This window comes from Dipodomys spectabilis, unplaced genomic scaffold (genome assembly GCF_019054845.1).
Source record: "Dipodomys spectabilis isolate Male_0828 unplaced genomic scaffold, ASM1905484v1 ptg000039l, whole genome shotgun sequence".
Taxonomy (NCBI): domain Eukaryota; kingdom Metazoa; phylum Chordata; class Mammalia; order Rodentia; family Heteromyidae; genus Dipodomys; species Dipodomys spectabilis.
The window spans coordinates 4,938,841-4,962,582 of NW_024870716.1; the positions used below are offsets into that span (position 1 = coordinate 4,938,841).

The 23,742-nt window shown below is 38.9% G+C and overlaps 1 protein-coding gene across 1 annotated transcript in view; it reads right to left on the reverse strand.

The window, feature by feature from the left end:
* Positions 1 to 23,742, reverse strand: part of Tmem117 (transmembrane protein 117) — a 379,539-nt gene that overhangs the window by 123,027 nt on the left and 232,770 nt on the right. The window contains exon 5 of the mRNA XM_042677617.1: positions 10,205 to 10,302. Coding sequence (XP_042533551.1) covers positions 10,205 to 10,302 — 98 coding nt within the window. The remainder of the gene's footprint in view (positions 1 to 10,204; positions 10,303 to 23,742) is intronic.

The window sequence follows — 23,742 nt, forward strand, 5'->3', positions numbered from 1 at the left end:
GAACAAAACAAAAAGAATGCAGAGAAGAAAGGTAGTACAATGAAAAGCCTATTGCAGCAGAATTCAGTGCTTCTGAGTATTTACTGCCACCCAGAGATTCATTTTGTGACCTTGGGCAAGTCACCTTAAATTATTGACAGTTTACATGTCAATAATACAAGGATTTTAGACCATAAGCAGACAAACTCGAAGGCTTCTTGGATTTTTAGGTCTTTTTTGTTTTTTAGTTAATTCAAATCTACTTTCAAGGAGAAAGAAGAGGTCATAGTAAATGCATATGTTAAAAATACGACTAATTATAACTAAATGTGTTTAATGAAGCTAATCTGTTCCTTATTTTGCAGGCTTTGAAATTAGCCCACCTGCTCTCAGATCGCAGCATTACTGTTCAATAACTGTGCCTACCCCCCTCCCCCGCAAAAAGTCACAGGTTTTGCCCATTAAAATAAAGCTGATAATGACACAAATACCTTGTAGAGAGGTAGGGCAGTATTGGGAGCTGTTTGAAACCAGTCCAGGCAGAAAAGTCTGTGAGATTCTTATCGCCAAAAAGCCATAAGCAGAGCTGTGACTCAAGTGGTAGAGTGCCAGCCTTGACCAAAAAATCTCACGTAGGGACTGGAGGTATAGGACAAGTGTTAGAGCACTTGCCTAGCAAGCAAAGAGGCATGAGTTCAAGACCCCAGTGATAAAACAATCATCATCATCATCATCGCCATCATCGTCATCATCATCATCATCATCATCATCATCATCATCTGAGACAGCACTGAGGCCCAGGATAAATCCTAGAGAAGTCCAAACTGATAGGTAATATGTCTGATGTATGTATAAACATCCAACTGAAAGTTGAATGCCTGTCATTAAATGCAACAATGCTTGCTTCCTTTTCTTGCTTAGTTATGCTGGTGTGGACTGCCAAGACTTATGTTGAGCAGAAGTAAACAAGTCAGCATTCTTGCCTTGTTTAGAAGAAAATGGCAGCCATTTGCTGTCAAATATGGAATTGGATGTGGAGTTTATATATATATATATATATATATATATATATATTCATACATACATATATTTATCTATTTATTCATAATATATATGAAATATATTATGTAACATGTATGCGTTTTATACAGTTTGTCAAGAGATTCTTTTTAAACAAAAATGTGTTGAATTCTGTCAGATTATTTTTTTTACAACTATTGAGATCACCGTGTGTTGTTAACTCTATTCTGTTAATGTTAATGTTCTGCAATCCCATGTTGAGCCATTCTTATTTCCCAAAGATAAAGTCTGTGTGGTAATGGTATATAAACTTTCATTTATTTGTTTTCAATAGAATCATTTTTCAAGGGAGGGCTGGTAGAGCAGCTTGAATTTGGCCCTTAGCTTTTTTGCTCAAAGCTAGCACTCTATCCCCTAAGCCACAGCTCCACTTCCATCCTTTTGCTGGTTCATTGAAGATAAGAGTCTCATGAACTTTCCTGCCTGGGCTGCCTGGCTGTGATCCTCAGATCTCAGCCTCCTGCGTATCTAGAATTACAGGTATGAGCCACCAGCACCTGGCATACATAATATATTCCTTAGTTTTGATCTAAGATCACAAAGCAAACGCTGTTTCATGTGTACTTGATCGTGGTAAATGAGCTTTCCTATTGAGGACATGAGAGTATTTGCCCCTAAAAATCTTGATTTGAAAACCAGTCTGACTAATGTAGCACAAAGTAGAGTTTATGGATTACCAATCTCGGAACCAGATCTGAACCATAGTGACCCCCAGGCACTAAGCAACCAGCTGTACTGTAATGATGCTAAGACTTTGTTGCTCTCCCTGTCAATCTGCAAGAAGCTGATGACAATGATCCAGATGATCGAAACACTGAATGACAGCCTTTCTCAGATAACCATCCTCTAACAGGAAATCTTCATTTAGCAGGCACATGTTGACCAATGCCTACAAGACTAAACGTTTGTTAAAGGTGGATTTCCATGCCAGGAAAAAAACATTCTGGAGTGGCATTTTCGTCAATGAGACACTTGTGTTAATGGTTTCTCTGTAAATATTTGCAAAATAATTAGTACCTAAAGGATTCCATGAAGGACCACTGAAAGGTGCAAATAACTAGCAAGAGTGAAAATATCCTACTTTGGCACACTGGCTCATACTTGTAATCCTAGCTACACAGTCATATGAGAGATGAGAGATGAGGATCGCTGTTTAAAGTCAGCCCAGTCAGAAATATTGGTGGGACTCATCTCTTATCAATCAGCAGAAAAACGTGAGATGGAGATGTGGCTCAAGTAGTCGAGAGCCAGCTATAAGAGAAAAAAGAAGTGAGAGCCTAAGGCACTAAGGTATTCTCTTCAAACAGTACACACACACACACACACACACACACACACACACACACACACACAGGTCAAGCTTTAGTCATCTATGGAGATTTGCTAGTGCAAGAACTGGTATTTTTATACCGACATCAAATACAGTGTAAGCAGGGGTCATACTGTGGGGGAGGGACATACAAAGCAACAAAGAAATCATCTTATAAATGTGTTAGAAACAATCGCATGAGAGAAAAAAACATTTGAATACATATCTTAGGGTTCATTTCCCTAACATCAACTTATCTGACCTTTTCTGCTTGACTCAGACATATATAATAAAGTTGGTGGGAATTTGAATAAAAAGGTAGGCAGCTATTTCCTACACTGTTGAAAGGGATCAAGCTGCTAAATTTAGTTGAATATTGCTTTCTCTCTTCTACAATTTATGGCTTCTATTTTAAATATATGACATGTGAATTCAGGGACCTTTGAAAACATCACCCATACCTTAGAAATGTAGTAAGAAGTACGGCTTAGGTCTCAATTGTCAGAGGAGTACTTTATTCAGCCAGCAAACTTAAAATTAAAGAGGGGTAGCTATATTGCCCAATTGCTGCTGTGACGTGGAGAAAAATGGCACTCTCTCCAAACCTTTATTAAAGTCTGCTTTCTTTCAAAAATTCATAAATCCAGGGATTGTTGTTGAACTTAATATTGCCGTTTCAGGCTTTTTCAATGGAAATGAAGGCCTAGAGGTAGAGTACTTATTTATGCAATTTAAGACACATTTATTTAATTTCTTTCCTTTAAGTTCACTACAACATTCAGGGAATGAAGAAAAAAATCTCTAGGACACAAATTTTCCTTATCAGCAAAGAGGTAACATGCCAGCACAGTGATAAACATTTTGGTGTTCTAATAAACTTGCTAATTATAAGTAAATCCCATTATTTAAGTCAAGAATGGTTTTTCAAATATGGAATGGAAATATTTCTGCATTTTTAGGAACATGGAAATTAAATACACTTTATAACTCATCCCATATCAATGACAACGTTAAAATACTTATTCTTTCACTATTTTCAATGAAGTCTTGCATGTGAAATAAATTGTAGACTATAGTAGATATTGACTATAGTAGATTTGGACATCTTCACCAAAATAATTAACTTGACAAGAATGTATGTAATGAAAAGGAACCATACAATTTGTGGAGGGAAAAATGGTGAGAGAATAAGGGAAGGAGTGACATTGTCCAAAAAGAAGTGTATTCTTTACCTGACTCGTGTAACTGCAACCCCTCTGTACATCAGCTTCATAATAACAATTTTTAAAATTTTTATGTAATGTTTACTAGGTGCCAGGCACTGTGCTAAGTCCTGCAAACATGCCCAGTAAAATGTTATTCTTGCATTCAAATAATGTGAAAGGTGGAAATAAGTAAAGAGGTATATTTTCACTATCATGAATTTGCTTAAACTTTTTTTGTGTGTGTGTGCCAGTACTGGGGTTTGAACTCAGGACTCACTCACTTGGCTTTTATTGACTAGAGCAGCTAGCATTACATAAAGATAAGTTTATGGGTTATTTCTATAAACAGCTCAAGCTTATCAGGTGTAAGACTGGACTCATTATCCCTCAGTTAAGACTGTTTCACCAGTAGCATCTCCTCTCTCTGAGAATACAGTAATCACCCACTGAGTTGCTCCTGCCCAAACACTCCTCGATTTGTTCCTCTTCCCACTCCCTATACCTAACCAATCACTGCATCTCCTCTCACTAACCAATCACCACATCTCCCTTCACTAACCAATCACCGCATCTCTCTCACTAACCAATTACAGCACCTCCCTTCACAAACCAATCACTGCATCTCCCTTTGCCTGTCTCCAGCTCACTCAGGATGGAATTTCAATTCTAGCTCCTTTAAAAAAAAAATCATACCTGGAGCTCCTTTACCACTGCATCCCATCACCCACGCCCACTCCTGTTGTCTCTCTTATCCTCACCTGGCATTTTTCACTCTACTGAAAATTACAGGCTCTTCATTCTTACTTTATCTTTCAAAATTGTGTTTTCAGCACCCTGGACAGAGCTCAATGCTGGCAACAATGAGGAATAACAAGATCACATAACCAGCACACAATAAGTAGTAATGAGTGCAAGACTGAAAGCCAGCAGGTGGCTCGCTCAGAGGCTATGCTCCAGACTACAATTGTACATTGTATTCAGCATCTAATTGTTATTTGTTATGACACATTAATAAAAATATATGGCTGCTATCAATTCCTGCCTTAGTTGACTTACACTTATTACAACTTAGACTTACTCCAACACATGCTTTTTGGTTTTTATCCCTCTGCTCTCGCTCTGTTTCTGTCTCTCTGTCTTGCTTTCTCTTTCTGTCTCTCTGTCTCTGTTTGTCTGTGTGTGTATTTGTGTGTTTCTGTGTCTTCTTTTCTGCCTTCCTTACCAAATCCTTTTCTTCTTGTTTCTAACAACTGTGATACTCAATGTAAACAATAGCAGTAGCTACATTTGATTTTCAGTTAAGACTGAGTTCAAGGCCAAAGTTGGCAAAAATAAAAGAAGAAAATGAAGGTGATCAAGACAGATAATAAGGCACGTAGCTCAGTGATAGGGCATTTGCCTAGCATGCATGAAGCAAAGCATTGAGTTCAAACCTCAGCACCATAAAGAAATTAAATTACTAAATCAATTCATACATCCATACACATATACAAATACACACTCATACATATGTACAAAGTAAATAAATAAAATTTTCAGAAGGACTAAAAGATGGTCTCCCAAATCATTTTATTGCTATGAAAAGTCCTTATATTTTTAAATACAAGACACTCCTTCAAAATAATAGGCAAAATAAAAGATTATCCTCTTGATGACTGAATAGAAGAATGAAAGTGGACAAATCATACTTACTCATGGATCTTTGTGACAACACACTGCTACTATTTTTCTTTCCAGTTACTTGGATTTTCTAAGTAACACAGACCACAGTTTTTAACCAGATGCACTGCCACCATCCTGCCTGGAAAGCCTGCTGGATAATCTCTATTATTAGTTTCCTTGCCATTTGCTGCCCAACCCATAAAGCACCAAAAGCAGTTTTCTGTTAAAGAAGAATGCCATTACTGGAGCTGGGTGTCTGCATGCTTCAAGATGGGTGAGGTTATGTTACAGTATTAAACAATCCCTGAATCTCAGGATTTTAATGCATGCGCACAAGGTATGCCCTCTGAGTTGTTAGGAATGTTTGGTTTATTCCATATCTTCCTCAGGTAGTTTCAGGTTTCTACAATGCCACCAGTGAATATTAAATGCTTCTATGTAGACATGCCACATTTTCTTTGGTCAAAAGTAGTCACATAATCACAAGAAACAGGTGAGTGGAATTCCCTGGTATTGGTGGCTCAAATCTTTTTATGGGGGTGGGGGGTCCAGTCGTGGGGCCTGAACTCTGGACCTGGGCGCTGTCCCTCAGCTCTTCAGCTCAAGGCTAGCACTCTACCACTTGTGGTGGCTCAAATCTTTGGCCCTACCTTTTCAGGAGGCTGAGATCTGAGGATCAAGGTTCAAAGCCAGCCCAAGACAGAAATCCATGAGACTCTTATCTCCAATTACCAGCAAAATGAAAAACAAAAAAAGTAAGTAGAGCTATGGCTCAAGTGGTAGAGCAGTAGTAGCCTTAAGTGAAAAAAGCAAGGCAAGAGTAAGAGACCTGAGTTCAAGCCCCAATACCAGCAGAAAAGCAAGGCAAGAGTAAGAGACCTGAGTTCAAGCCCCAATACCAGCAGAAAGAGAGAGAGAGAGAGAGAGAGAGAAAGAGAGAGAGAGAGAAGAATTCTCTCTTGCATCTGGTAAGCTAACCCTTCCAGTTTCTTCTGTTTTGCAAATCACAGCTAAGGCTAAGAGTCCCTCCTTATTTGGAAAAAAATAAGAGTTTTGGAAGTATCATACAGGCTACTTCCCACTAAAACATTCCAACTGCAACTCAGGTGAGTAAAATAAAACAGGAAGCCAGAAGGCAAATGTGAATACCACATATCATAATATTTGTTTTTTGGGGTCTATTCTTTTACATCAGACCCAATCCATAAAAATGGTCCTAGTTAGAAGCATGTAAGGCAGCTACAAAGGATTTAGAGTCTTAAGACATTTATTCTCTTTAATTACCAAAAGGTCTGGGGAAATTGCTCTATTGCTATATTTTCAAATACTGCCATAATTCAGTCTCATCTCCAGTATGAAAACCTAAATGCCCCAGCAACCTCATCTTTGTACAATTACCAATGGCTTTATGGAGAAGATGCCTTTCACTAAGAGTTGAGGTCATGGAAGCTACTCCCTTGCAAATGATATCATTTCTGCCAGGCATCCTGAGTTTACAGCAGCTACATAGAAGCAGGAGATAAATCTGCTAGAACATATTGCTCCTTGTGCAAGCTACAGTGCTGTTCAAACTGCTGGATGCAATCAGCCTGCAACTCATAAAAGATTTTCTCTGCAACACTCCTTCTCCAGCTCAGATTCTTTCCCCCACAAATCGCTTTCCTAACTAGAGCATCATTGAAAGAACACACTGATTTTTCCAGTGGATAGTATATATTCAGTAACTATTCTCTTTTATTTAATTTTAAACTTTGCCAATGATTTGCACACTTTTATTTCCAGAGATGAAAATGAAAACAAATGACCTATATATTTGCTAAATCTTTTCTATTTGAAAAGTAGAAACAAAAAGAGATTGCTTTTCACTAACTTCTGCAATTTAACTTCTTAGATAAGCATTTTCTCTTTTTAAAATCACTTTATCTTTTAAAATCATGGTATTGTTTCAGCTACTCAAGGAAGCTGAGATCTTAGGATCCCAGGTCAAGTCAGAAGGGTAGAAAAATCCACAAGTCTCTTATTTCCAATTAACCAGAAAAAAAAAGGCTGGAAGTAGAGGTGTGGCTCAAGTGCTAGAATGTTAAACTTGAGCATCAATGCTCAAGGACAACATCCAGGCCTTAAGTTCAAGCCCCCGAACTGGCGTGCATCCGTGCGCATGCACACACACGCACGCATGCACACGCACACACACACACACACACACACACACACACACACTTGAAAGTGGAAGTATTGCTCAAGTAGTGGAGGGCCACTACATTTCAAGTGAAATGGCTAAGTGACAGTGCTCAGACCTTGAGTTTAAGCCTAAAGACTAGCATGCGCACACATACACACACACACACACACACACACACACACACACACACACACATCATAAGCAGGAGCCACCAGTGCCCAGTTCAATGATTACTTTTGAAACACTGAAATTATGATTACTCATTGGATGTTTGTTGTGACAAACACCAAAAATAAACCTACTTGCATAAAGGAATTTGATAATATAGGGGTCTGAGGGCTAAGGAGTAAAGGAAATCCATGAAGATACTTCAGGAGAAAAACTAGCATGCATTTCTCTCTTCTCCAACAGCCACCGTGATTAGCAAGAACTAATAGTGCTCAGAGGAACCTTCAGATTTTGTACACATGGCTCACGTTGGCAAAAACTTAACCTTGACTCAGCAATGAACTGACTGTGACAATACATTAACCAATACAAAACTCTGTATATGGACATATACAATAGAAGTGATCTCTAAACCCTTTTGATATTAAAGTCTAGCTCTTTCCAAACCTGTAAAGAATCCTTGGAGCAGGGGGATTCTTAGAACTGGCTTACATAACACAATAAGCCAAAGAAGAAATCGAGATAATAGTTTGACTATTTGCACATATAATGTATCTTTTATTTTCAAAGAACTATTCTCTTCTCACGGTTAATGGTCTTGGAGATCTATGCCTAAAATAATAGCATCAACCTCAAAAGGCTGTCCAGATTAACTAAGTAAATATATAGACCGTCAAGTCCTTAACCCAGTGCCTAGAGCAAAATAGTCCATCAGTAAATATTTGCTCCATATTGTACTTATATGTGTGTTTATGTGTATGTATGTATATGCATGCATAAACATGTATATGTGTATATTGTATATATAAACATACTATTTTAAGGTAAGGAACACCATAAAATAGGTCATATTTATCCAAGTACTGGTGGCTCACACCTATAATCCTAGCTACTCATGAGGCTGAAAGCTAAAGACTGGTTCAAACCCAGCCTGGGCGGAAAAGTCCATGTAAAAGTGGAAGAGTGGTTTGCATGGTAGAGTGCTAAACTTGAACAAAACCATTCAGGGACAGATCCCAGGCCTTGAGTTCAGAAAAGAAATTAAAAAGAAAACAAAGAAAGCCACACTAGATTCACAGAGACAAGGTCCAGACAAAATCTGCAAAAGTGAAATTCATTTTCACATTACTGAAAAATCTGCTTCTGTTTACCTGCTAAGAATTGAGTTCAAAATGTTATGTATCTTAGGCAGCATTTAATGACAGGGCTAAAGCACAAAAGGTAATAAGAGTGTTTATTCACACAAAGAATGTTATTTTGCAAAATTTTCACATAAAAAAGAAACAAGTAAGTTTTAGAGTAATCAGGTTTTTCTTTCATTTCAAAAGGTAAGTGAAACTGGGGACTCGCATCTGTAATTCCAGCTCCTCAGGAGGCTGAGACCCAAATATGGACATTTGAAGCCAGCCTGGACAGCAAAATCCATGAGGTTTTTCTCTCTCATTAACCAGAGAGAAGCTGAAAGTGGAGGTGTGGCTCCAGCCTTGAGCAAAAAAGCTAAGAGACAGCACCCAGGCCCTGAGCTCAGGTCCCAGAACAGGCACAAACTCAAACCAAAAAACAAACAAGGCAAGTGAATAGGCTAGGATTTTCCAGGACAAGCTTTCACAATTAAAAGCAGTACTGAGTATTCCTGGACATAACTTCTTACCTATCTGTGAGAACCAAAGTGCCAGGTACATATGCTATTTATCGCATAATGGCATTGACACAGAGAAAGAATCTATGCAAAGAAGCAATGCCAGTGAAACATGGGGTGCACAAAGAGGTTCCTTGTCAGCATATCCTCCTCAGAGCAAAATCACAACCTTCTGAGCAAAACAACCAAATCATGAACTTAAAAGAGGAAGGTGACAGGGAAGGAAAGACAGAGAAAAAGGGGGAGCTAATAACTAATAGAGGAGAAAATAGAATCAAAGTACCTTACATGTTTGGGTACAAGTCATAATAAAAACTATTACTATGTATAAATTAATGCGACACTGAGCATGTATGTGTATATGAGTATACATACATATGCACATATACATATGTACACACACATACAAGGGACACTTTTAGTGTTTGTGCCAGTTCTGGGGCTTGAACTCAGGGCTTTGTGTTCTTGCTTGGCTTTTTCTCTCCAGGGGTCCTTTATCACTTGAGCCACCCTTCAGCTCTGACATTTTTACTGATTAACTGGAGATAAGAACCTTACAGATTTGTCTGCCTAGGCTGATTTTGAACCCCAGTTCTCAGGTCTCAGCCTCCTGAGGAGACAGGATCACAGCCATTATCCACAGACATCCAGGAAAGGGTCACTTTCATAAATCATGTTTCAGTGATTAAAAACTGCAATTCATCACTTTTTGGGATTTTTGTTTGTTTTTGTCTTTGCTGAATTAAAAACCTGACTCTATCTGCTCCTCACTGTACTAGCAAAACTTCTAAGTGTATATGTGATAAAAATACGAAAGTAGAGCTTAATTCACAAATAACTTAGAGAAAGATTTTAATGTTACACAATTGCCTCTCTCAATAAAAGTCTAGATGTCTGAAGAAAATCGCATCCAACTCCAATTTTTAAGGGAATGAGACAAAGCAGAATTAAGTGCATGAGTGAATGAAATGATTTCCTACCAGAATAAAGTGATCCTAACATTTCCTTTCTTCCAGAAAGCTCTTGCAGATTTTCCCCAGTCAGGATAGGGTTTATCCTGCAGCATCATATCAGTGACCTGTAGTAATGAGAGAAACTTATTTAGTACTTTGGATATATTAAATTTAGATTTAAATATTCCCTTGTAATTGACCTTCTGAGCAGAATATATGCATATTTTAATATTAGATTAAAATTAGAATATACTTTATTCAATTAAAAACTTCATATTGAAGGAGCACATTGGAGGTCACTCAGTGTGTCAGATACTGAAACTAACTTTTTTAATGTGTGTGTGAAAATACCATACAGAGGGGTTAAAATTACATGGGCAAGGTAATGAGTACATTTCTTATCAAGCATTGTTGCCTCCTCCTTTGTTTCCCCATACCATCCCTTCTCCTCTCCAATCCCTCTCCACGCCCCCCCCCTCCCACCAAAGTTGTAAAGTTTGTTTTTCGACATAACGTCTTGTACATCTCATTGTTGTAATGGGTCCACGTGTAACCCTATTTAAACAGTTTGTTTTTTCCCTTCCCCTCCACAAATTATACCAACATCAAATACAGTGAAAGCAGGGGTTATACCCTGAGGGAGGTACATACAAAGCAACAAAGAAATCATCTTATAAACATGTTCGAAACAATCGCAAGAAAGAAAAAAACATTTGAATCCTTATCTTGAGGTTCATTTCACTTAACATCAACTTGTCTGACAGTTTCTGTTTGTTTCAGACATATACTAGTTATTGCAAATAAGGGAAACCATGGGACCTATGTTTCTTTGGGCCTGGCTTAATATAATTTTTTCCAAGTCTTTCCATTTCCTAACAAATGGGGCAATGTCATTCTTTCTGATGGAGGCATAGAATTCCATTGTGTAGATATACCACATTTGCTTGATCCATTCATCTACTGAGGGGCATCTGGGTTGGTTTCATATCTTAGCTATGGTAAATAATGCTGCAATAAACATAGTTGTGCTGGTAGCTTTAGTATGGTCTTGTTTGTGAACATTTGGGTAAATGCCCAAAAGTGGGATTGCTAGGTCATAGGGGAGCTCTATGTGGAGTCTTTTGAGGAACCTCCATACTACTTTCCAAAGTGGTTGAACAAGTTTACACTCCCACCAACAATGCAGTAAGGTTCCCTTCTGGCCACATCCCCTCCAGCATCTGTTGTTATTAGAGTTCTTGATTATAGCCATTCTAACTGGAGTGAGGTGGTATCTCAATGTTGCTTTGATTTGCATTTCTTTTATGGCTAGGGATGTTGAGCATTTCTTCATGTGTCTATTGGCCATCCTTCTTTCCTCTTCAGAGAAGTTTCTCTTTAAGTCTTTAGCCCACTTACTTATTGGGCAGTTGCTTCTTTGAAGACTTGTTGTTGGGGGATTGAATTTTTTGAGTTCCATGTATATTTTAGATATGAGACCCTTGTCCGTTGTATGGCTAGTGAAGATCTTCTCCCAATCTGTGGGCTTTTTATTGACCTTGATAGCTATGTCTTTTGCCATGCAGAAGCTCTGCAATTTCATGCAATCCCATTTGATTTGTTGTGTTTCTGGGTCTCTATTAAGAAAATTTTGGCCTGTGCCAAGGAGACCTAGGGTTTCTCCTATTCCATCCTGTAATGTTTTCAGAGTGAGACTAACTTTTTCGCATGTGTGCCAGTACTGGGTCTTGAACTCAGGGCCTGGGCACTGCCCTTTAGTTTTCTGGCTGAAGGCTGGTACTCTATCACTTGAGCCACATCTCCACTTTCATCTCTGCTGATTAGTTATAAAAAAAAAAAAAAACAAAAACAGTCTTATCAACTTTCCTTCCTCAGGCTGGTTTCGAATTGCAAGCCTCAGATCTCAGTCTCTTGAGTGTCTAGGATTACAGGCGTGAGCCACGAGTGCCAGGCTAAGACTATTATTAAAATATTAATCAAGATTCAATTTTGTAACAAGACACCTTGAAAAATGACTATCTCCTTAGAAACAGACATACTTAACAAAGTAATATATCAGATTCTTTTTCAGATTGCCTAAATCAGAAATTCCAAATCCAGCTAATTTCTGGTGTGTCTAGGTTGAATCTAGTCTTAACCTTTCCTTTTACTCTTCCTGTTTTCATTCAACTATATGTGTTTTTTGTTGTCAAAAGTCTACTTATCTTTGGTCAAGTAGTATACCAGTGTACAAACAAAACTCTGTATGTGTGTGTGCATATGCATGCACACACGTGCCAGTCCCGGAACTTGAACTCCTGGCCTGGATGTTGTCCCTAAGCTTTTTTTGTTTTTGTATATATTTTTTATTGTAAAGATACTGTACAGAGGGGTTACAGTTACATGAGTAAGGTAACGAGTACATTTCCTATGGAGCATTGTTCCCTCCTCCTTTGTTTTTCCCCTACCATCCTTTCCTTCCCCACTTCCCCAACCGCCCCCCCCACCCACTCCACCAAGTTGTAACATTTGTTTTCAACATAGTGTCTTGTACATCTCATTGTTACAATAGGTCAACCTGTATCCTTATTTAAGCACTGTATTTCCCTTCCCCTCCCCAAATTAGAAAAATAGAAACTTCTCTGAAAAGGAATTAACAATAGCCAATAGACACATGAAAAAATGCTCAACTTCTCTAGCCATAAAAGAAATGCAAATCAAAACAACATTGAGATACCACCTCACCCCAGTTAGAATGGCTATAATCAAGAACTCTAATAACAACAGATGCTGGAGGGGATGTGGCCAAAAGGGAACCCTACTGCATTGTTGGTGGGAATGCAAATTTGTTCAACCACTTTGGACTTTCCTCAAAAGATTCCACATAGAGCTCCCCTATGACCTAGCAATCCCACTTTTGGGCATTTACCCAAACGATCACAAACAAGGCTGTACTTAAAGCTCCCTAAGCATTTTGTTCTAATGAACAGAGTGCTATAATTGAGCCACAGCTCTACTTCTAGCTTTTTGGTGATTAATTGGAGCTAAATGGATTTATCTTCCTGAGCTTACATGAATTGTGATCCCCAATGTCTGACAAAACGTCTTTATTTTTAAGCAGACACACTGAGATTTTTATTTACTTATTCCTCACACTATTTTTTGTCAGTCCTGGAGCTTGAACTCAGGGCCTGGGCACTGTCTCTGAAACTCTTTGTGTTCAAGGCTAGTGCCCTACCACTTAAGCCACAGCTCCTTGTAAACCTCTCTACTTTCTGAGTTGTACCAGTTATGGGGAAGGAAGCTCATTGTTACATTGTTACAGCTCCACATATGTTTACGATTTGCCCCCTCTGGCATACTCCTTGCATCCTTTCTTCTAAAAAAATATCATCCTTAATAGGTTTTATTGTTCAATTTTCATAGTTGCAAATAATCTATTTGGACAGTATTCACCCTTCCAGGCACACCCCCCTCCCGCGTTTCCATACCTACCCAGAGTCTGTTTCCCTTAGCCCCCAGCCCTCTATCAGTCCCCTTGATGTTGAGTTTCTCTGTGCTCCTCCCATGTCTATATGATGCACATTACAGGGTTATTTGCTCTTTTTCTCTCTCTTTCTCCACCTCTCTTACAAAACTGAACTGTTGCACAGCACTTAACATCCAGTGTCTCGGTGCATATATTCTCAGGAGTTGTCATCTGGGAGGGCTGCTTGTGTGACTCAAGCAGTAGAGTACCTTCCTGGCATCATCCTCCCATTCCACATCCTGTGTCTTCTTCCAAAGATATCCTGTCCTGCTGGCTCTGCATGCTCAGGCTCTGCCTATTTTCTGAAGCGTAAGCACGGTCGCCATTGTGATATCTCCACTGTTCTTTCTGCTAGTGAACGACCTATCTTTCTCCTGTCATGTATCAGTTTCTGTCTTCTATTTTATTTACTGCTCTACTACTTTATTTGCTATTTTATTTCCTAACAGGTTTTGATGTCCCTGAGGATGAAGATTTATTCGTGTATCCATTCTAATATCTATGGATCTTTTAAATGGTAGACAAAAAATATACTCTAACAAATGATGAAATGAATTAGGATGCAAACTCTCAATTTTACAGACCCATTAACAAAGTGAATTGCCTGTTAGCTGTGTCATGAATTAATGGTCTCAATACCAAGCCTCAAAAAAAAGTCATATGGGATAAGAAAAAATTAAATAAATTTCCTTCTTTTTCCAAAAAAGGAGGACATGTTGATGCATGTGTGTGCATGCACACACACACACACACACACACACACACACACACACACACACATTCTGTTTCCAGGAAATCCACCTGCCCTTTAAAAGTAGAAAATATTATTCAAATCATTATGACCTTAATTAATAATGTTCAAATTCAGACCCACAAAGCAGATTCAAAATTAAGCAAACCTATATAGAATGAGGTAGACTACATTGAGGGGAAATTTTTATTACCTATATATATATATATACTTTTAATATTACCTACTAAATATATACTTTTCTTTTACTCTTAAAGCTTTAGCATTCCATTTAAGTGAAGTAAGCCAGACTCAGACAAAGGATGCATGTTTTCTCTGATATGTAGAAGTTAGATCTAAATTAATAAATATAAATATGAAAATATATACAGGGACATATGCAGTTATACACAAATAAAGTGACTGAAGTATGGTATATGCAGGTGTGGGGTACAAAGGTAGAACTCTTATTAGTAACTTAATTATAGATTAGCAAAACAAATGCCAGGAAGCTGTAATTGTGTCCTCAGAGGTGGGCAAGGTAAAGAGAAGAGGGGACAGATGAATGGTAAGAAGAAGAGTAGCTAAAACAGTCACCATAGTCAACACACAAATGTAAAAACGGGGCCAGTTAACTTCAGGAGATGAATGGATTTGGGAGAGGTGGAAGGAATGACACTGATCAAGATACATTGTCACCAGATGCCAGTGGCTCACACCTGCAATCCTAGCTACTCAGGAGGGTGATATCAGAAGATAAGGGTTTAAAGCCATCCTAGGCAGCAAAGTCCATAGGACTCTGATCTTCAATTAACCACCCAAAAAAAGCCAGAAGTGGAAGTGTGCTTCCCTTGAGCAAAAAAGCTCAGGGACAGTGTTCAAGCTGGGGATTTAAGTCCCAGGACCAGCATGCACGCACATGTGTGCGCGCGTGCACACACACACACAACTTGAAAAAGGTTTAATGATTCATGACAGCACTCTATGGTGCACACACACACACAACTTGAAAAAGGTTTAATGATTCATGACAGCACTCTATGGGGGTGTTTCTGTCACTTCAGTAGTACTGGGATTCCAATGGCATCTCAAGCAAGCCCATTCTATCATGTCATTCAGCGTCCAGGATCTGGTCGTTAGAAACAACCACTAGCATACCAATGTTTCTGATGATCACCCAAGAGCTGATCAGAATTGTGGGCTCCTTAGAGTTCAGGTTTCAGGAAAGATTTCAGCTTGATCCTTATTTATATTCTGTCGCAATGTCATTTCTGGGAACATAATTCTCAAGATGCTCTGGGTTGATGAGAAGTAAAGTTACTTCCCTGGCCCTGCTCTGAGAAACCCTGGCAGATGTATGCCAGTGCTGTGTCACTTAGGCCTACAATAATTTTCCAGGATGTAGCTTCCCTATTCAATTTCAACAACCCTGAGTGGTTTTAAAATCAAAATCAGAGTTGATTTCATCAAAAAGTTGTCAATCATGTTGATGAATGTGAATGCAATTAATATAACGAATTCAAGCTAAATGCTGTTGGCTCACATCTGTCATTCTAGCTACTCAGGAGGCTGAGATCTAAGGTTTTGGTTTGAAGCCAGCCCAGGCAGAAAGTCCATGAGCCTCTTATCTACAATTAACCAAATTAACTACCAAAAAGCTGGAAGTGGAGGGGTAACTCCTGGTAGAGCGCAAGCTTTTTGTGAAGGAGCCAAGTGAGAGCAAAGGCCCTGAGTTCAAGCCCCAGCACTGGGGAAAGTTCTATTTTCCTTGTTTTTAAAAGAGAGATAGCTGTCTGAGGATTTTTTTCCATCTATTTATTTTGTTTTTGATCCTTCAAATCATAGGACTGTATATTCTCAGACGAATGACCATGGGTTATATTTTCCTTCAAGAATAATTCTTGGCTGGGTGCTGGTGGCTCACACCTGTAATCCTAGCAACTCAGGAGGCTGAGATCTGAGAATCATGGTTCAAAGCCAGCCCTGGCAGGGAAATACATGAGACTCTTATCTTCAATAAACCACTCAGAAAACCGGAAGTGGCACTATGGCTCAAGTGGTAGAGCACTAGCCTTGAGCTAAAGAGCTGAGGGACAGTGCCCAGGCCCAGAGTTTCAGCCCCACAACCTACAAAAAATAAATAAAAAAGAAAGAAAGAAAGAATAATTCTTGCTGTTTCTCAAAATGAGCCAAGGGAAGATAACAATAAAAATGAACTTTAAATCAAATGAATTAATTTGTTACTAAAAAGTAGAGAAATATAGAAATATAAATGCCATATATTCTTGCACATAAAAGTCTTTATCTTAACTTCCCAGAAGAAAATGATTGCCATTCTTCTAAACAAGACAGTTTCAGCCACTTCTCCTTCATATGCTTCTTTGTTTTTCCCTTGTGCCAGGCCTAAGGTTTGAACTCAAGACCTAGGCACTTGAGATGTTTTGCTCAAGACTAGCACTCCACTACTTCTGGCTTTTTGCTGACTAATTGGAGATAAGAGTCTCATGTACTTTCCTGCCCGAGCTGACTTCAAATCTCAGTCCTCAGATCTCAGCCTCCTGAGTACGTAGGCTCACAGGTGGGAGTCCCGAGCACCAAGCAGCTTCATTTCCTTCTCGGATAAATGATTTGGGGGACAAATATTTCCACAAAACCTCAAGGTTAAGGAAACAAATGCATAATAAATGTTTCATGTTTGACTGGTTTTTTTTTTTTTAAAAACATTGAGTTAATTCTGTTCAGCAATATTTATCCCATTCTGAAAGAATCTCTGTGATAATAAATGTTTTCCAAGAAACAAAAAATGATTACTGGATCAATTTTTATTCCATTTTTAATGCTTCTCTCCAGGGTACTTTTCTGGGAAATACTAATAGTTTCTAGAAGGAAGTAATAGGCTGACAGCAGCATGTTTTGTAAAAATGACATTCAGGAATAAAATATATTTTTTCTCTCAGTGACATGGCAAGAAATATTCTTTCGGATGCCAGGCAACTGATCTTTTCCAGCTCTGTTCCGGCTCTTTCTTTTAAGTCGTATCACCAGATCAATGTCAGGTCACTTGCGGCTAAATTGACAGGTGCAGCGACTGTCATTAAAGGGATGTCTTCAATAAAGAAAAATCTAATTACCTCTACATTAGAGAAATCAAACTCATTTCTGGTGTTGGTCAAGGACAATCTTTGTGGGAGAAAGAGGCAGGAAAGGGAAGCCTGGGAGGCTGTTAATCACTGCTAAGCAATATAAATACAATATAAAACCTGTTGATGTTTTTCTCACAGGAAGATGAAGATGTGAGGATGTGAAATTGCAGTTCTATTGCTGGAAGAGATCTACTTAACTCTTTAAATCCCACAACCTTCCCCTTTCCATTTCCTGCCTACTAGATCTCTTCACAGAATGTAGAACCCCAGTATGACACTATCGTATTATGCTTTACAAGCTGGTCTTTTTCAATAGAATATGATCAGTCTTAGGAGTGGGTGTGTTGCTGAAAGCTGGGCAAGAAAATGCATTTTAAGGCTTAAAAGGCGAATGATGGTTAAAGTAACTTATTTCACCAAGTACAATGGTTCACATCTGTAATACTACCTAATGAGGCGGCTGAGATCTGATCATTATGGTTCAAAACCAGCCTGTGTAACCAAAGCAGATAGACTGTTATCTCCAATAAACCACACTAAAAGCCAGAAATGAAGCTGTGGTTCCAGTGATCAAGCCTTGAGAAAAAAAAAAAAAAAAAAAACTAAGAGCACAAGGCCCTGAGTTCAAGTTCCAGTACCTGCATAAACAAGCAAACAAATAAATAAGCTACCATTATTGTTCACTTTGCCTAAACAGAGAGAAGTTAGCTTCTATGTCTCATACTAGTTTTTTTGGTTTAAGGCAAATCAATTCACCTCTCTGCGATTTAATTTCCTATTCATCATCATCATCATCTATGAGCACACAGTACATACTTATATAAGTTCTACTTCTGCTTCTGTCTTCTTCCTTTCTACCACTTCTCTTTTATTATATTATTTTTCTATTAACATTTTGACTCTTTAAATATTTATATCTCTGTTAGTTTATCATCTGTGGATTTTATCTTCTTCATCTATAAGAGACGAGAAAATAGAAATATTCTACTTTGTTATAGTATAGGTCATTTATATGTTGGTCTAGTTTAGAAATATTTCTATATTCCTTCCTTCCTTTCCTTCTCCCCTTCCCCTCTCATTTTTGTGCCCGTCCTGGAATTCAGGTTCTTGGTGCTATCTTTGAACATTTTAGCACAAGTCTAGCCCTCTACCACTTGAGTCACAGCTTCATTTTCAGGTTTTGGGTGTTTGTTGTTGTTCTTTGTTTCAGGTTTAGTTAACTAGAAATAATAAGAGTCTCACAGACTGTCCTGCCTGGGCTGGCTTTAAAACATGATCCTCAGATCTCAGCCTCCTTAGCTAGGCAGATGAGAGCCAGCCACCAATGCTGGGTTTATTTCTTTATAACACTGACCCTATAATTAGATTGACTCAAGCATTTTTACAATATTTTACTTTCAGTCCCTGAACTTTATTTCATTATCGTTTTTTTCATGACAGATGAATAAGAAAAATGTTGCATAAGCCAAATTGTTCATTTTCTGGGATTTGGGACTTTGTTAGTTTTTGTTTGTGCCAGTACTGGGGCTTGAACACAGGGCCTTGCTTTCATGCTTCGGTTTCATGCTGAAAGCGGGTACTCTATCTCTTGAGATACAGTTCCATATCCAGGGAATTGCCAGTTAATGGGAGATAAATGTTTCTCAGGTTTGTCTGCCTGGATAGCTTTGAACCTGGATCCTCAGATCTCAACTTTCTAAGTAGCTAAGATTACATATATAAGCCACTGGTGCCTTGGCTTGTTTGTTTTCTTTAAAGTAGGTCAATCAGTAATAGGCTAGTGTCAAATTATTGGGTTATGCTTTTATGCCTTAGAAACTGAATGTATTGCTTCAATGTTTTGGTACTGTTGAGTAAGACCAGAAGAAAACTAGAAATTGGAAATCTTTTCCATCTTTGCTAAGGAATTTGTTCTATTGCTCAAGGAGGGGGGGGGGTTATTCTATTTTATTTCTTACTTTGAGTGCAGTGTTCTGTTGTTTGTTGATTGTTCTCTATAATTTTTTCCTTAGGCATAATCTTACTTTCAACCTAAGAGTCAACTATCTTATTAAGTCTTTTTGAAATTCTACCTTAACTAAGTCTTTTTAAAATTCTTTTTTTTTTTTTTTGTCGGTCGTGGGGCTTGAACTCTGGGCCTGGGCACTGTCCCTGCGCTCTTCAGCTCAAGGCGAGTGCTCTACCACTTGAGCCACAGCACTACTTCCAGTTTTCTAGTGGTTTATTGGAGATAAGAGTCTCACAGACTTTCCTGCCCAGGCTGGCTTTGAACTGCAATCCTCAGATCTCAGCCTCCTGAGTAGCTAGGATTACAGGCTTGAGCCACCAGTGCCTAGCTCTTTTTGAAATTCTGTCTTAATTCTGCTTCTCTTTTTCCATTATTTTAGCTCTGTTTCTTTAGGGTCACAACTACCCATGTGCTGTTTTTTCTTTTTCTTTTTCTCTTCAACATCAATATTCCTTTCTAACTTCTAGTTTGCTCACTGGGTTCAAACCCATCCTATGGATATTGCTGGAGTGTGGATTAATCTTTGCAGATTTTTATTTCTCCAGATTTCTCGCTTTCACATTTCTTTCCATCATGTACATCATTATCTCTGAATTCTTGGCCCATTATTTTGAAAACTGTTTGTGTTTGTTGTTTTGTGTGTTGTTGTTTTGTTTGCCTGTCCTGGGGCTTGAACTCAGGTTCTGAATTCTTCCCCTACATCACTCAAAGCTGGTACCTTGAGCAACACCTTCACATCTTGACTGTTGTGGTGGTTCAGTGGAGTTAAGAGTCTCACAGACTTCTCTGCCCAGGCTGGCTTGATACCTCAATCCTCAGATCTCAAGCCTCCTGGGTAGCTAGGATTACAGGCATGAGGCTCCATCACTTGACTTCAAAATCTCTTTTCTTTCTTTTCTTTCTTTCTTTTTTTTTTTTTTTTTTGTGTTGGTCATGGGGCTTGAACTCTGGGCCTAGGTGCTGTCCCTCAGCTCTTCAGTACAAGGCAAGCACTCTACCACTTGAGCCACAGAGCCATTTCCAGTTTTCTGGTAGTTAATTGGAGATGAGTCTCATAGACTTTCCTGCCTGGGCTGGCTCTGAACCACAGGCTCAGATCTCAGCCTCCTGAGTAGCTAAGATTATAGGTGTGATCCACCGGTGCCTAGCTGAAACTTATTTTTTTAAGGGCAACTATTTCATGAATATTTTTCTAATTCACTAGGCTATTTTTGGTCACTGGATTCATCTGGTCCTTGTTAATATTTTTCTCATGGAACATTCTTCAGCTTCTCTTGAATTTTCCTGCTGCTATCTTCATGTCATTTTGTTTGTTAGTTTGTTTTGTTGGTCAAGGGGCTTGTACTCTGGGCCTGAGCGCTCTATTTCCAGTTTTCTGGTAGTTAGTTGGAGCTAAGAGTCTCATGGACTTTCCTGCCTGGGCTGGCTTTGAATCATGATCCTCAGATCTCAGCCTCCTAAGTAGCTAGGATTACAGGCGTGAGCCACTGACACCCAGCCGCTCCAAGTCGTTTTAAAAGCAAAATGCCTCTTTTGGTTCTTTTGAGACTGATCACCAATAGAATGCTGTTTTTCCTGGATGAACACTGGATGCAGAGGTTTGTGTAACGGTGTGACAGGACCCACTTCACCCTCACTGACCCGGGCCTTTCAGGGTATATTATCTACCTTACAGGATTGTCCTAAGCCAGCTTTACTGGTGGCCAACAACCAACATATCCCAACCTTTCCGCATCCTCATGAAATTGGCGATGGTCCTTGCATTTAGCACCCTCCCATCATGGCAGTGTCTCAGAGTGAGGGACATCATTTAGTCTTGCTTATACGATACACATAGAATCTTTGATTCTTATTCTCTCTGTTCTTTTGGTTAAATGCCAAAGCCTCTCTATTTTAAGATGAAAATTCTGCAGGGCTATTCAAAAGTGATCAAGTAATGGCTTATTTATAAGAGCGCATGCTTTTGGCAATTTTAAGACTCTATCACCTCCCACCCCCCAAAAACTGCAATGTCATCTTGATATTCCTGTGTGCTCTTTTTGGAAAATAATATCCAGCAGATGACCTACTTCACACTCAAAGCTGGCTCCAAGTTAGCAATGTTTTTGCATAAGCTCTTCCTCATTCACAACTTTATTCAACATAAAAGAACTAAAGGTACTATGAGATTTGTAAGGATTTGCATGCTGGGTGGTTTTAGCTTTCCTGAGAAATCATTTTAAAGAAAGGCTCAATTTTAGGTTTATGAGTTACCAACCTTATGACATGAATGAATCATTAAAACTATTTAATGAGGGCTGGGAAGGTGGCTCAGTGGTAGAGCGCTTGCTTTGCATGCATGACGCCCTGGGTTCGATTCCTCAGCACCACATATGCAAAAAGAAAAAAGCCGGAAGTGGTGCTGTGGCTCAAGTGGTAGAGCACTAGCCTTGAGCTGAAGAGCTGAGGGATAGTGCCTAGGCCCAGAGTTCAAGCCCCACAACCAGACCCCCCCAAAAAAACAAACTATTTAATGAGTGGAATGGTAAGTATTCTATAATGGCACTTAGTAGTTACAGTTTTCATCTCTTCTCTTAAGTAGTATTGTCTCGACTTAGTAGACCTTCCCATCTTTTGAAAATACAACAAATAATGTCACCAGTGACAGGTGATATTTACTAGTTTCTACTATTGTCTTTTAAATACTTGGTTGATGTGGGGGTATCAAGTATTGTTACTAAGGCCATTTAAAAACATTTTCCTCTCTACTTGGAAAGTTAACTGAGATAATTACTTATTCTTCCACTGCTACTGAAGTTATCATTTTCCTACTTTGGTTACTGACGATTTTATTCAGAATTCTCTGAAGCTGTGGTCATAAATAGGTACATATCCATTTTAGAAGAAATTACAAGCTCGTATTGGTTAACCACTAAGCACAAAAAAGAGTCAGTGTCTAACTTTCAGTATCAAGGAAACCCATGTTTTGGTGTATGCTTTCAAATTCTCAATGGCTGTGAAAACTGGGACAAGATGGAAGGTGATGGAATTTCCTTTCATTTGTTAAAAAACAACAACAACAACTCCCCTCCAAAAAAAAAAAAAAATCCCACAAGCTTCATGTATGAGGACTTTTGCTGTCCAAAAATATAGCTCAGGAAATGCTGATTTAACACAGCCCAACCTAACAGCCAAATGAGAGTATATACATATACCCTGGCTAAGAGGATAGGACAGACAGCTACTCATTAATACAAGCATGATCACTGAGTTATGAGTTATTGGTTATTAACAAGGGAGTATCGGCATGTAACTTGACGTGGAGTTGATGTGGAGAGGCAAGGCTCCTGTATTTTTTTTTTTTTTTACTAAATTGATTATTTTATTTCCTTGCATCAAATCTATTTACGTTGGAGCTACTGATCCTCAAATCATTCCCAACTGCTCCAGCATGGGAGATGATTTCATCTGGGGGAAAAGTTATTTTTGTTGTTTTTTTTTTTTTTTTGTCAGTTGTGGGGCTTGAACTCAGAGCCTGGGTACAGTCCCTAAGTAGTTTTGCTCATGACTAGTGCTCTACCACTTTGAGCCACAGCTCCACTTCCGGGTTTTGAGTGATTAATTGGAGATAAGGGACTTTCCTGCTTGGGCTGGCTTTGAATGGTGATCCTCAGAGTAGCTAGAACCACAGGCGTGAGCTACTGCCTAGCTATAGGAAACTTTTGATAGCTATGACTTTTAAATCCCATTATATATTTATTTACTCTTCCCACCTCTGGGAAAGCTGATAAGGCAACATTGAGACTCCGTATTTTAGTACTAACAGAACGTTAAAACCATGTGTGCGCAAGCCACTTGAGCCACAACTTCAATTTCAGCTTTTTTTTCGGGGCGGGGGGGGGGGGGGGGGGGGTGCGGGGGGGGGGGGGGAGGGGAACGACAGCTAATTAAAGGGAGATAATAGTCTCCCAGACTTTTCTGCCCAGGCAGAACTGTGATCCTCAGATCTCAGCCTCCTAAGTAGCTCGGATTCTAGGCATTGAGCCACTGCTGTTTTGCTTACTTATGGCTTTTATTCTGTCTTATTTGGGATCCTCAGCATTATTTTGACATAGTGGCATCATCTGATGTGAAGATGTTTGCATCATCAAACAGGTCTCTCATGAATTGAGATGTCTCTGTTTCTGTTATGGTAAT